The sequence below is a fragment of the Gobio gobio genome (assembly GCF_949357685.1).
Source record: "Gobio gobio genome assembly, chromosome: 12".
Lineage (NCBI taxonomy): Eukaryota > Metazoa > Chordata > Actinopteri > Cypriniformes > Gobionidae > Gobio > Gobio gobio.
Window position 1 is genome coordinate 49,379,034 of NC_137105.1, and position 16,127 is coordinate 49,395,160.

Consider the following 16,127-nt stretch of genomic DNA (forward strand, 5'->3'; position numbering starts at 1 on the left):
CTTTTTATTCCGATATGATTTATATTAACATGACCAATAAGAATATTAAATTTAAATAAGTGTAATTGCACAAACTATGTAGGTTACAATTTCAATTTGTTTATTGTGAAATAACTCAAGCGTATATTTTTCTGTCTTCGGCTGAGCATTGTTCTGGCCTGCGTTTCCAAAAGCATCAATGGTTTCTTATTATACTTTTGGGAAACGCCGTTTTGTTTGAATACAGTGTCAGCAGTGAGCAAACGCTCTCTGCGATTGATTGGTTCAGTCTTGCAGCATTTGCGTGTGTACGGTGTTCAGATCATGGTTCAGATGAGCAGGAAAATACTACACAATTATCACTACTTACATAGGTTATTCGTAATGCACGCATTAAATAATCTTTTTAAATAAACAAAATTACTGTTTAAAAAAACGATTTAGTATCGATATTTTTATTTGAGTACCGATACTTTTCGATACTCACATCAGCACTTCATATCGATACGCCCATCCCTATTTATTATTGCAGGATGATTTTGAAACATGAAACGCTCACATTTATTTCATGAAATCACGGCCTTTTGAAGTTTAATAATCACATTAGGAAATATCGCACCTTAAATGATCATTAAGATGCTTGTTAAACCATTTAAGAAGACTTTTGATCTTACATTTTTTATTCGCACACGTGCTCCGAAATACATTTTACAGTTCGCACACATCTATCTTTAGTCTCAAATACGAGTGAAATGGCCGCACTGTCGAGCCTTGTGTCGTCAAAGCGGTTCGGTATAATAATTTGCAAATGTTTTATGCGATATTCCCATTTTACACACGTTAAATTCACAGCTTTGGATCGAAACATAGCTAGTGTTCGCCGTTTTAAATTAAAAAAAATTTAATCTAATTTCTGTGGTTGAAATAGGAATACAGAATGCTTAAGTGAATGGTATTTTTAAAACATTTTGATCAGTTTTATGCAATTTACGAAATACACAAATTTTAAGATAAATCACGGTCGCACCGCATGACCTTTTTTAAGGCTATGGCCAATTAATCTAGATGAAAAAACAGTAAAATCACTTAATTGGAACATTTAATATGAATTTATGTGTACACAACATTCTTAATGTTTGAACAACTGCAAGAGATATTATTTATTTATTTTATTTTAAAATTGGCCAGTTGAAAATCCTCATACGTCATTGACCCATGTACGAAAATGATTATATATAGTGGTTTTCTCCTACTTCCATTTTTCTTAAGCGCCAATTTAACTGGAAGAGACAATTTTGTTCTCTTCGGCTCACTGGATGGAAACGGTGCTTTATTCGCAAATCTTTTATGCGATATTCCCATTTTACACACGTTAAATTCACAACTTTGGATGGAAACATAGCTAGTGTTTGCCGTTTATGAGTCCAAGGCGACAACAACACTGGACCCCACTGACCTCAGCATTTGCACAGTAAAAACATTCTTCTAAACATCTTCTTTTGTGTTCTTTACAGGTCATACAGGTTTGGAACGAGAATCGTCATTTTTATATGAACTACCCCTTTAATTGCGGTCACAGAAGTGTGTACTATTATTAAAACCTGTCTTCATGGGCGAAAACTGTGCGACTTTGTCTAAAGGCGGACAAAAAGCAAACACAGAAACTTTGACACAGCCTTTTAGTGAGGATTAACGTTGTGGTAACATTGTGTCACGGTTAGACCCGGCTGTGTGGAAAACTGGTGTGCTAACATGGAGGAAAGTGGGAAAATGTGGGCTGTTGCAAACCATGGTACACAGTCATGAATGGCACAACACACACACACACCCGTCGTTACTTTCTGTGGTGAGTCAACAGAGGGTTAGATTTACTTATTTGGTCTTGATGTTGCAAAAGACAAAAACTCGGGCGCTTAATATAGAAGCTGTCAGGGGGAATATGCGACTCCGCTGAATGATGGAGTGTGAATAAATATGCATGTGTGTGCGTGTGTGTGCGTGTGTGTGTGTGTGTCTCCACTGTAATGACAGACTTTGGCTGCTGAGTACGCAAGAGAAAAATGAAATGGACAGAAAACGGAGCGACATAGGAGGTCTGTAACTCAGCGAGAAAAGACAAGGTGAGAGGTGATGGAGGGGTCAGCCAGGTCTGGGATCCACAGCGCATGGGTGTGACTCCGCACTAAGAGAAAACAGACGTCAGCTGAGGGAGCCTGATATTACAGCCGCAATATAGACGGTGGTGAGTCTTCATATCTATTCCAGAGAATGAACAGACCGCAGACCATTAGACTGGATACGTCCCTGGAGCCATTAATTCAGAAAGAAACCGCGCGTGTGCGCAAGAGAAGAAAGAGACAAACAAGTTCTGCTCCAAAACCCAGTGAGCCGTGTTCTGACCCTAACGGGACCTCAGAAGTGACCGGTTGGGAACGCTCTACACAGGCAACTACACTTATAATAAACAGAGTTTGATGTTAGCATGTTGCTACGCTAATGGGGAAATAAAGGAGCATAATACATAGCACACACAGCAAAAATTTGGTTTAATTTAATTTCAAATGTAGATACACTATCGTTCAAAAACTTTGAGGTCAGTTAGACTTTTTACCCAAAAGATTTCTATTTCATACATACATGCAGATCTTTTGTACTTCATATTCATCAAAATATCCTGAAACAAAGTATTATCCCCCAAAAAAAATAATAGTAATCAAATGTTTCTTGAGCATCAAATCATCATATCAGAGTGATTTCTGAAGGATCATGTGACACTGAAGACTGGAGTAATGATGCTTTGTGTAAATTACATTTTTTAGTAGAATAATTAGTTTAACGTATTTATTAATGTATAAATGTTTTTACTGTATTAATATCAATGCAGTCTTTGTGAGCATAAGAGACTTGAAAAAAAAAAACTCTTACCAACCCCAAATTTCTGAATGACAGGGTTTATTTAAATATTTAAATTACACACAATTTTATTATTAATAATAATAATCATAATAATAATAATAGTGCTGTCAAATGATTAATTGTGATTAGTCTCATCAACAAAAAAAAGTGTGTCCTGTGTATAATTATTATATATATTTGAATACATACACATACATATTTGAGAAATATTTGCATGTATAAAATTGTAATAATTACACACACACACACACACACACACACACACACACACACACACACACACACACACACACACACACACACACACACACACACACACACACACACACACACACACACACACACACACACACACACACACACACACACACACACACACACACACACACACACACACACACACACACACACACACACACACACACACACACACACACACACTTTTCCCTGTTTGGGGAGATGAATCTGATATAATCAAAAAAATATCTATAACAAACTAAAATATTTTGACAATAAAATACAATTATTACCTTTTTTAAATAAAATAATGGCATTTTTTAATCATTAAAAATATACAAATGTTTTAGTTTGACAACAAACACTTGCTAAATACAGCCATACAGCATAGTTAAAAACATAATAATAACATTCTGAACATTGACTCTCAGTCTTTATTCACCCTTTTCTCATATAAATATAATATAATAGCATATTTCTAATAGGGGCTCATTGTGACAACATGCCCCATCTGCACAGCTGGGATTTAACCCGCGGCTCGTGTCTTCTGCTGTTAGATCAGCTTTAAAGAACCATCTCAACTCTTAAATAACAGATAGAAGATTACAATAATATCAGATTTGTCTTATTTTAAATAAACACAAAAAACAGAGATGAATAATAAACGTAAGTTTGCTATGGTTAAATAAATGTTCAGTGATATCTTCCAAAGATTTTTTAATTTTGGCAAAATTTTTGGCATGTGTGGAAAGTTTTAAACCATGTTTCGCCCCGCGCTCCCCTATATATAAACATAAACATATATATATATATATATATATATATATATATATATATTAGGGCTGTCAAAAGATTAATCGCGATTAATCGCATCCAAAATAAAAGTTTGTGTTTACATAATATACGTGTGTGTACTCTGTTAATTATTATTTATATATAAATACACACATTCATGTATATATTTAAGAAATATTTGCATGTATATACTGTATATACATTTATATAATCTATAATATATATAAATATAAATGTTTTACATATAAAAATATTTTTTTTTCTTAAATATATACATGCTTGTGTGTGTATTTATATATAAATAATAATTAACAGAGTACACACACACATATATTATGTAAACACAAACTTTTATTTTGGATGCGATTAATCGCGATTCATCTTTTGACAGCCCTAATATATATATATATATATATATATATATATATATATATATATATATATATATATATATATATATATATATATATATATATATATATATATATATATATATATATATATATATATATATATATATATATATATATATATATATATATATATATATATAAAAAACAGTTTTTAACTATAACTTCACTACACTCAAAGTGCCTCGTATTGATATAATATCAGTTCCGGAATGAAGTCTTGTAGGCATCAGGATTCAGGAGTCGGGGACTAAGATGCATTCATTTGGACAAAGCCCCAAAAAGAGATAAAAACACCCTATAGACTGAATGCATATGAGAGAAGCGCTCCTAAACTCACTGAGGCTGTATTGCAAATGTTCATTTGCTGCGCTGCCAAAGCACAGGCATGATAACAGAACAATGTGATAAAATTCATCTCTTTCATCCACTTTCTGAGACTCTCCTCCACTCAATAATTCTTCTCCTTCATTTCTTATCTCCCTCTCTCCCTCATATCTTCAGCTCAGTGAGAGGCTGAAAGTTGAGGACTCTGGTTACAGAGGGCATGTGAAGAGAGGGGAGAAAAAAGGGAGAGAACCAAATGAGAGCATCTGCTTTCATCCTCAACACAGTGGGGAAGAGCTCAGCCATGTCAATCACACAGACAGCCAGCTGCCACACACACACACACACACACACACACTGGAATAAACCCACATTCTTCATACGCGAGAAGAAGCATAGAAACCGGGGAGTCTTGCAGTCGCTCACAAACACACAGAGAGCTTTACACAAGCTCAGGAATGCCCTGTGTTAAACGCTCTTGCTAAATCAACCTTAAAATCAGCCCTTTCCCTAGATCACCTTACACATTGTGGCTGCGTGTACGTGTGTGTATCTGTACGTTAGCGGGTTTTAAAGCTTGTAGTCCAAGTTCTCCCACATGAAATGAGGGAATGAATGTACACACACACACACACACACACACACACACACACACACACACACACACACACACACACACACACACACACACACACACACACACACACACACACACACACACACACACACACACACACACACACACACACACACACACACACACACACACACACACACACACACACACACACACACACACACATTAAGGTGGTCTCAGCTTGCAGCTGTGTTTATTTATTCTGTTGGATGCTGGCCACTGGAGTTTAAAGTCCCCACCCCACACCCCCACCCCAAAATAAAAAAAACACTCACACAAAACCACCCACTTCATACCAAAATACCCCATCAGATCCTACCAGCCCCTCCAGCCGCGCACCACCCATCACACAACATACAACATACACAACTCACTTACACTCTGACATCCCAGAGTTTGTTATGGGATTTTAATTTTACTACTATTAATAATTAAAACATCACATGTCGCATCACACACACACTACCCCTAAACCTACCCATCACACACACGCACACACACACACACACAGCCGCCCCGCCACCCATCACACAACATACAACATACACAACTCACTTACACTCTGACATCCCAGAGTTTGTTATGGGATTTTAATTTTACTACTATTAATAATTAAAACATCACATGTCGCATCACACACACACTACCCCTAAACCTACCCATCACACACACGCACACACACACACACACACACACACACACACACACACACACACACACACACACACACACACACACACACACACACACACACACACACACACACACACACACACACACACACACACACACACACACACACACTCTACCCGTAAACCTACCCATCACAGGAAACATTCTGCATTTTTACATTTTTAATAAAACTTTGTTTAGTGCGTTTTTAAAGCTGTTTTATATGAAATGTCCTCATATTTCATGTTTACGTAATACCATTTGTGTCCTCATAAATCACAAAAACACACACACACACACACACACACACACACACACTACCCCTAAACCTGTCCATCACACACACACACACACACACTACCCCTACACCTACCCCTAAACCTACCCATCACGCGCACACACACACACACACACGCACGCACGCACACACGCACACACACACTACCCATACCCCTAAACCTACCCATCACACACACACACACACTACCCCTACACCTACCCATTCCACACACACACACGCTCACTCACTACCCCTAAACCTACCCATTACACACACACACACACACACACACACACACACACACACACACACACACACACACACACACACACACACACACACACACACACACACACACACACACACACACACACACACACACACACACACACACACACACACACACACACACACACACACACACACACACACACACACACACACACACACACACACACACACACACACACACACACACACACACACAACCCCTACCCATCACACACACACACACACACACACACACACACACACACACACACACACACACACACACACACACACACACACATTATTATTAAAATTTAATTAAACCATTAAAATGGAATCCAGAACACTTAAAACAAAAGAACTAAATAAATAAAACATTTCACAGGGCCCTAAACATGTCATTTTTGTACAACTTTTAATAAATTGTTAATTGTATGCGTCATGATTTCAATTAATTTTGACATGCTTTTTGATAACTATGGAGTCCAGAAAAATTCAAACGGAAAAAGCAGAATTTGGAGGAAAAAAAATGAAACCGATTTCATAGCGGGCCCTAAATATACAAATATGACATGAGTGTGTGAGTGTGATGCAAAGCTGCTCTAAACCGCTCAAAAGAACAGCATTTATTTGAAATGTAATGCATTCTTGCTGAATAAAAGTCATTTAACTTAATCTTTTGAACCATAGTGTATACATGCATGTGCTATATGAATATTATACTGATTATAAATATATTAATTTCATTTATAATTACAACAACTCTATTTTGAGTAGGATATTATATCAAATGTATGTTTGTATATTACGCTGTTTTTATGGATGTATTTGCATTACAGAATATCCTATTGGCTGAAAGGTTCCAGCCGGTTTCCCGCTCTCCTCTGAAAACAATCTCCTCATCTTGCTGGAAACCCAAGAGCAGTGTTCACACAAAGCATTACGACCGTGAAAGAAGAGTCTCTCTGAGTGACGGGTCACTGCAGGTACAGTTGGTCGGCGAGCTAACGAGTGATTTGATTGGCCGCCGGGTTCTCATAAAGACCAGCGTGATTAATCTCCGAGCTCTCTCTGCTGTACGCGATTGGTCGGTGGCGCGGAGAGATGCGAGAGGTGAGAACGAGGACAAAATCATTTTGTTGCTGGAGAAACAAAGCGGTCCGAGGTGAAATCATCTTAAAAATAACAAAAACATCAGCAACCTCGAAGACCCCGTCGAGAGCTTTATGCTATCAGCTCAGCCTGTGTGTTTTCACAGGAATCTTTGAACTTCTCTTCATTTGCGCCCTGATTTTATGTATGTTTTTAGTGGAGGCCTGAAAGTCTGAATTCCATAAAACTATAAAGCTTCAAGTTTCAAACAGCTTATTAAGTCATACAAACAGCGAACCAATTAAAACGGTGCACGGTTCAAGAGTTTACACAAACATACAGTGTTCATCTCCCACCGCCTCGACTACACAGAGTCATCTGTATGCAGATCTGTACGCTTACACCCAAAACACACACACACACACACACACGAACAAGAGGTTTTGATCTCACACACAGGACAGTTAAAAAGGTTGGGTCATTATGATTTATTAATGCTTCTGAAAGAAGTATCTTATTGCTACCAAGGCCGTGATACATTTATTTGAAATACAAATCTTTTTTTCAAAACTACAAATTTATTTTCTGTCACTTTTGATCAATTTAAAGGCACAATATGTAAGAGTTTTAGAGGAAAATATCAAAAAACCACTAGAACTATTTTTTTTTGTTGAGCTATGTACTTACATTATCCCAAATGTTTCCAGCAATGTTTAAATTCAGAGAAATCCTCTATTATAACCAGTGTTACGTATCCATGACATCATTTCCACGCTACCCTTGATTTCTGTAGAAACCATGAAAACACCAAAGACGCTTTAATATAATGTGTGTTTTATTAGACAGGCGAGCCACTGTTTGGATCATTTATCAACAGAAACTGATCGTTGTTCTCCAGCTCAACACGGTTAGTCTTATTGCTTAAATCGCTTGTTTTCTTGATTCACAGCGAGTGACGTTTTTACCTCAGAGACGACATTATTTTATAATCAGAGAGAGCTTTCTCCATCATACAATATACACTCACCTAAAGGATTATTAGGAACACCTGTTCAATTTCTCATTAATGCAATTATCTAATCAACCAATCACATGGCAGTTGCTTCAATGCATTTAGGGATGTGGTCCTGGTCAAGACAATCTCCTGAACTCCAAACTGAATGTCAGAATGGGAAAGAAAGGTGATTTAAGCAATTTTGAGCGTGGCATGGTTGTTGGTGCCAGACGGGCCGGTCTGAGTATTTCACAATCTGCTCAGTTACTGGGATTTTCATGCACAACCATTTCTAGGGTTTACAAAGAATGGTGTGAAAAGGGAAAAACATCCAGTATGCGGCAGTCCTGTGGGCGAAAATGCCTTGTTGATGCTAGAGGTCAGAGGAGAATGGGCCGACTGATTCAAGCTGATAGAAGAGCAACTTTGACTGAAATAACCACTCGTTACAACCGAGGTATGCAGCAAAGCATTTGTGAAGCCACAACACGCACAACCTTGAGGCGGATGGGCTACAACAGCAGAAGACCCCACCGGGTACCACTCATCTCCACTACAAATAGGAAAAAGAGGCTACAATTTGCACAAGCTCACCAAAATTGGACAGTTGAAGACTGGAAAAATTATGCCTGGTCTGATGAGTCTCGATTTCTGTTGAGACGTTCAGATGGTAGAGTCAGAATTTGGCGTAAACAGAATGAGAACATGGATCCATCATGCCTTGTTACCACTGTGCAGGCTGGTGGTGGTGGTGTAATGGTGTGGGGGATGTTTTCTTGGCACACTTTAGGCCCCTTAGTGTCAATTGGGCATTGTTTAAATGCCATGGCCTGCCTGAGCATTGTTTCTGACCATGTCCATCCCTTTATGACCACCATGTCCCCATCCTCTGATGGCTACTTCCAGCAGGATAATGCACCATGTCACAAAGCTCTAATCATTTCAAATTGGTTTCTTGAACATGACAATGAGTTCACTGGACTAAAATGGCCCCCACAGTCACCAGATCTCAACCCAATAGAGCATCTTTGGGATGTGGTGGAACGGGAGCTTCGTGCCCTGGATGTGCATCCCACAAATCTCCATCAACTGCAAGATGCTCTCCTATCAATATTGGCCAACATTTCTAAAGAATGCTTTCAGCACCTTGTTGAATCAATACCACGTAGATTTAAGGCAGTTCTGAAGGCGAAAGGGGGTCAAACACAGTATGTGTTTGTAGTATGGTGTTCCTAATAATCCTTTAGGTGAGTGTATGTGACCCCACAAAACCAGTCATACGGGTTTCTTGAAATTGAGCTGAATAAATAATCTTTCCACTGATGTATGGTTTGTTGGACAATATTTGGCCGAGATGCAACTATTTGAAATTCTGAGGGTGCAAAAAAATCTAAATATTGAGAAAATCTCCTTTAAAGTAGTTCAAATGAAGTCCTTAGCAATGCATGTCAATACTAATAATACATTTTTGATGTATTTACAGAAGGACATTTACTAAATATCTTCATGGAACATGATCTTAATATCCTAATGATTTTTGTCATAAAAGAAAAAGCTATCATTTTGACCCATGCAATATATTGTTGGCTATTGCCAGAAATAAACCTGTGAGACTTATCACTGGTTTTGTGGTGCAGGGTCACATATATGACGGTTTAAACAGTGATGGTGACTGATGGTGCTTGACATGTTCTCAGACACGTGTGTATCGCAACAAACTCACTTTCAAACAGGTCTTATGTCTCTCACCAAAGGTTTTGCACAGACTCGAATAGCGTGTGGAGGAATCGGCCTTCAAGAGGTGCAGGACGGGGAAATACAGAGCCAACAAAAGATGATTGACATACTGTCTGTTTGGAAAAAATGTAAACCTATGGATCTGACAAAAGATTTTTACATTTTTTGCACTTTGCCTGGAGGTAAAATACATGGACTGTTTCTGTTGCAAACCGCACTGAACTCCATCTACACACACACACAACTCTCACAAACATACACACGCTCACAGCTTCGGTCCGATTTCCCGAAATCTGCCCCAGTCCTGAGCCACATAAACCTGGCTGCATGATTCAGCCGCCTGGAATACCAGCGTTCCCACAGGAAACCTGGAGCAGCTCACACACACACAAACCTAAAGCTCTCACTCTGGCAAAAACCTAAAGGAACTAAAGGTCTCTCTAATCCAGGATAAACACGACAGCATGGCTGTGCACTCGGAGAGTAATTACAAGCAAATTGAAAAGAAAATGCAAGGTCAAAAATACATATTACATATGGCAGACCAAACTGAATGCATCGTTCCAAATCTGAATATATAGTTGTGTATTAGAATATAACGGTAACGGTTTACAATCTCATTTGTTAACATCAGTTAATGTATTAATTAACATAAAACTAATAATGAGGAATACATTTGATACAGAAAGTATTCATCTTTGTTAATGTTAGGTCACTGCAATTAAATGTTGAAATTAACATTAACTAAGATTAATAAGCGCTGTAACAAATGTATTGCACATTGTTAGTTTATGTGAGTTAATACGTTACCTAATGTTAACAAACGAGACCTTATTGTAAAGTGTTGCAACTTTAACTTCACTTTTTCCCACTAGATATTTTATATAATAGGCTATACACACACTCCTTGGTGGACTCAATTTAATGGGCAGAGCGAATTTGGATGACAACGGAAAACGCAGACAGAAGAAGTGACTCCACAAGAGAGAAATAATCATTTGTCAATAGGTTGCTGATGATTTAATTCTGGATTCCAGTTTATCAGGAACTTGGGGATCTTTACCATAAAAAGCTGACATATTTCTGGAGAAATAACATGTGAGCAATGGATTCCTTTCTTTAAAAAAACAGCAACAGAAGACAACCGAACTGACTTTGTATCTGCCATTACTACAAATAGCAATGCTTGTGAAAACAGTAATAAGGAAGAATGTAGACAGGAATGCACATTGCATCAACAGTGACAACAAACGCAATGATGAGAACAAGACATTAATTATGCAATCCAGCCGAGCAGACCTAATGCAATCAATTCTCACACAACCCTTGTCCAAACTTTAGATTTTTAAAGTAGGGCAAGTCGATAGGGCAGGTCATCAAAACATAACACTACCTCATATTTTGAATCATCAAAACGTTGCACTGATGCAACGAATACAAACCATTGTGCAAAGTTTCATATAATATGGAGAATAAGTGCCTGACTTTCAACATCAGATTTCATATAATTAATATTAAAGAGATGTAAAATGTATGATGATTAAAATAATTAAAGCTGCGAGCAGCATTTATCAGGGTTCAAGCATTTAAAGCCTTTAAGCACTAAATTAACCAAAAATGAGAGCTCAGGTGAAATGAAGTTGTGATTGTAAATGTTATAATAGTGACTTTAAAAAGTCTAAATGTGAATTATAGAACAATATTAGTGAGCAGTATGACAAAATCACTATTTTTGTGCCGTTTTCGTGTTAATGCACACAATAATTTTTTCAGTTTAACACAAACAATATTTAACGTCGTTAACGCAGCATCAGTTTTTTCTGTCATCCTTTGGCTGGCGTTACATTATATGATCACGCTCTAATTCATGCAAATGCTTCTAAACCATTGAAGCATGACGAGACAAAAGAGAACGCGCTGACTGTGAATGTCATGACTATGACACACACACACACCACACACACACAGAGGCTATGTCTACATTAATCCGGATAGATTTGAAAACTGAGTTTTCGTTTCAAAACGCTCTCCGTCCACACTAGCGTTTTCCAAATTATTCTCATCCACACTGAGACGTCAGTAAACGCCAAATTCAACTTCATAAAAGCTCACAGAGATGATACCGGCATCATAAAGTTATCACACGATTCTTCTGGCAGGATCATTTTATTTAGTAAAATATCGCTGCATTGACTGATGCGTCCAGGTCGCACTCGGTCAACCATTATTATGTTTGGTCTAAAACGCAACTCCACTCGTGTTTTCAAATGCGAGTACATTTTCTGTCATTTTCAAGTGTGCAAAGGAACATATTTTAGCAACTGTGTGAAAGTGAATAGCACATAACTCTGGCACAGCAGTGGTATAAACATACATATCTATTGGTATAATATGCGTCACTTGACTAAACATGCGTCATCGTTTTCAAATACCTCAGTCATCTTCATAGTCCACACTACAACGCGAAGACAGTGTTTTCAAATGTATCCGCTTTGGAGAGCGTTTTCAAAAAGCTACGTTTTCGTTGACTTAAAACGCCGTCTCAGTGTGGATGGAAGGACAAAACAGAGAGAAAAAGATGTGTTTTCAAACGGAAACGTATTAGTGTGGACATGGCCAGAAAGACACACCAGAATCCAGTTCTTTTTTGCACTTGAACAAACAATAACACACACAATTATGGCAAAATGCTTCTTTTGTGGAGTACCCTCATAAGTGCAGTCTTAAATGAGTTAAATAACGTCTTAATGAACGTAAAGAGTAGTGAGGAAATGAGACGTGTGAGATCCACGTCATGTGATCTGCGTCAGGTCTTAAAGGGATAGTTCACCCAGAAATTAAAATTAGCACATGATTTACTCAACCTCAAGTCACCCGAGGTGTAGTTGACATTCTTCTTTCAGACGAGTACAATCTGAGTTATATTACAAATGTTCAGGCTAATCCAAGCATTATAATGGCAGTAATAGTTGCTCTGTTTTTGAAGTCCATAAAAAATGCATCTGTCTGTCAAATAACTGCGCCACACGGCTCCGGGGTGTTAATAAAGGCCTTCTGAAGCGAATCGATGTGTTTATGTAAGAAAAATATCCATATTTTAAAATGTATTTAATTTTTTTCTATGGCTCTGCATCAGCCGTCCCCGCGCCATCACTTCCGGCGCATAAGGTCAAAATACAGGCGCGATCATAGATATATACATAGATTCCTCATTAGTGCCTGCGCGGATCGGTCGAATGAGGCATCTACGTATATACATCTATGATCGCGCCAGTATTTTGACCTTATTCGGCGGAAGTTATGACGCTGGGAAAACTAGATGACGTTTGTCTGATAAGAGGTAAAAAAATAACAAATACTGTTGGGTTTCTCGCAGAAACCGATGGTTTCGTGTCTTAAGACATCAATGTGTCGCCACGAGCCGCATGGTTTAATAAGGATTCGTATGTCTGTGTGTTTTTACTCTCCTTGCTCTCATACTCTAAAATATCCCCATTGACATGCATTATACAACTATCACATTGCAACGGTTGAGTTAAAAATCTTAATTTGTGTTCTACTGAAGAAACAAACACACCTACATATTGGATGCCCTGGGGGGGAAGCAGATAAACATTTCGTTTTTGGGTGAACTATCCCTTTAAAGTGACAGCAGCCGCTAATGCTGTCAATCATTAATGTACATCAAAGAACAAAGAGAACAGAGAAAATCCCTCACTGCTCTCGACTAAAGAACGTTTGTAGCTTTAATAAGTATTCATCTAACTTTATTCAATTTCTGTATATTTCACAGGGCACAAGTAAATATGACATTCTTATGGGTTTATGTGAGTTTATGTGTTTTAAGTTCACTCAAATTAAAAGTTGTTATTTGAAGCATAATAAATGTTAAATGTATAGCTTTCAATTACACTGTCATGTTGAATGGCTATAATTAATGTTTAAAATTGGTGGGAAAAAATAATTTTCAAAGAGACATCAGTAGCTGTATTAGTATCAGTGATAATGGCCTTCATTCATAAAAACATTACATTACAACAAATATTTAAAAAATACTGTCTTTATGTTGTTGCTACATTAATTTGGAGAGTAACTGTGAAATTATTACATTATAAAGTATATTAAAAACGTATATAAAAAGTGTTTTGAATCACAGAAAATTGTGTGATTAATCTAGTCATGTTTTTTAAATGATTGACAGCACTAATATACATCTTTCTACATATCCTATTTTTTAAATCCCTCATCTCAAACAAATGCTAAATCAGGATGTTGATCATCGGATTAAATTAAAACAGTCTATATGAGATGGCGTTAGATATTTGAGTCCAAGGCTGAAATCTCAATGGAGCGCTCACACTCATGCAACGTGGTGAGAGTCCGGTACGTGACGTGGCATGGAAGAACTTGATGTCTATTGGACACGTAGACACACATGAATGCTACACACAATCACACATAGCATGTACATGTCCTAGAGACGACTGAAGACCGGATTTGTGAGTGTGTGAGTACCTCCACATAATCTTTGGCATGGCCCCAGTCTCGCTTGGAGTCCAAATTGCCCAGGCTGAAGGACTGCAACTGCCCGAGATGGATCTTCGCCACAGAGCGACTGATCTTCCTCGTCACAAAATTCGAACCTGAAAGACACACGTACACACAGATTTGGAAAAAATTTGTATGAAGTATTAATTTTGCCTAGTCATGCTCTCACACTCATTTTTGTCCTTTTTCATTCTTTATTTTTTTCATTTACCTGTCCATTTCATTCATTATTCATACATAATATCCGTGTAAATGTGTGTGTTTCGGCCAAAACGAACAGTCAATGTGTCCCTCTCATACACACAGGCAGAAAAGCGCACTAGCATTCACACACTGGGATAAAATCAGACTCTTGTCTAGTCAGTGGACCACCCTGGAGAATCTGTAAGCCAGTCCAAAGTCCTACTGAGCTGCCAGACACACACACACACACACACACACACACACACACATGCTTCATCTGTGGGAAACCTTGGACGGTCTTATGTCCTGCTGAGTTGTGCTATAGCTTGAATCAGACAGTGGTGGGAGTTTAGACGAAAACCTCCACCGCCTATAATACCAGGCCCAGGTCAGAGCAGGAACACATTTACTTAAGTGTATAAGTGAACGTCAACTATTACGCTCTTGACTTGGGCTGAAGCCTGCATGTGTGTGCGTTTTTGGCCAACGGTCTAAAGCATACCCATGCATTAAATTGAGTCACTGATATTCTCAAATTACCTTTTTCCTGTTAAGTTTGATGCTCTTTTGTTCTTGTTTTTCTGTTTGCCCAGTCAGGCTAGATTTTCTACTTGCTCTGCCAACGTATTCCATTTGCCACAACATTTTTTTTATGAAATTAAATGAATAATTTTATGCTTATATTTTGTAAATGTATCATTTTAAATATGTAACTGTTTCAGCTATTGTTCAATATTTATTTCCTGTACGATTTAATGTAAGATTTTTAGATCAAAATATCAAAAAAACCACTAGAATGTTATATTTTTTGTTGAGCTGTGTACTTACATTATCCTAAAAGTTTCCAACAATGTTTAAATCCTGAGAAATCCTCTATTTTACCCAGTGTTACGTGTCCTTGTGTCGCCTGTCATTGACATCATATCCGCGTTACCCTTGATTTCTGTAGAAACCATGAAAACACCAAAGACGCTTTAATATAATGTGTGTTTTATTAGACAGGCGAGCAACTGTTTGGATCATTTATCAACAGAAACTGATCATTGTTCT

At 37.8% G+C, this 16,127-nt stretch overlaps 1 protein-coding gene across 2 annotated transcripts in view; it reads right to left on the bottom strand.

Annotated features, from left to right (window-relative positions):
• Positions 1-16,127, bottom strand: part of gmds (GDP-mannose 4,6-dehydratase) — a 182,590-nt gene that overhangs the window by 95,985 nt on the left and 70,478 nt on the right. For both annotated transcript variants that reach the window (XM_079830659.1, XM_079830660.1), the window contains one exon: positions 14,862-14,989. In XM_079830659.1, coding sequence (XP_079686785.1) covers positions 14,862-14,989 — 128 coding nt within the window. The remainder of the gene's footprint in view (positions 1-14,861; positions 14,990-16,127) is intronic.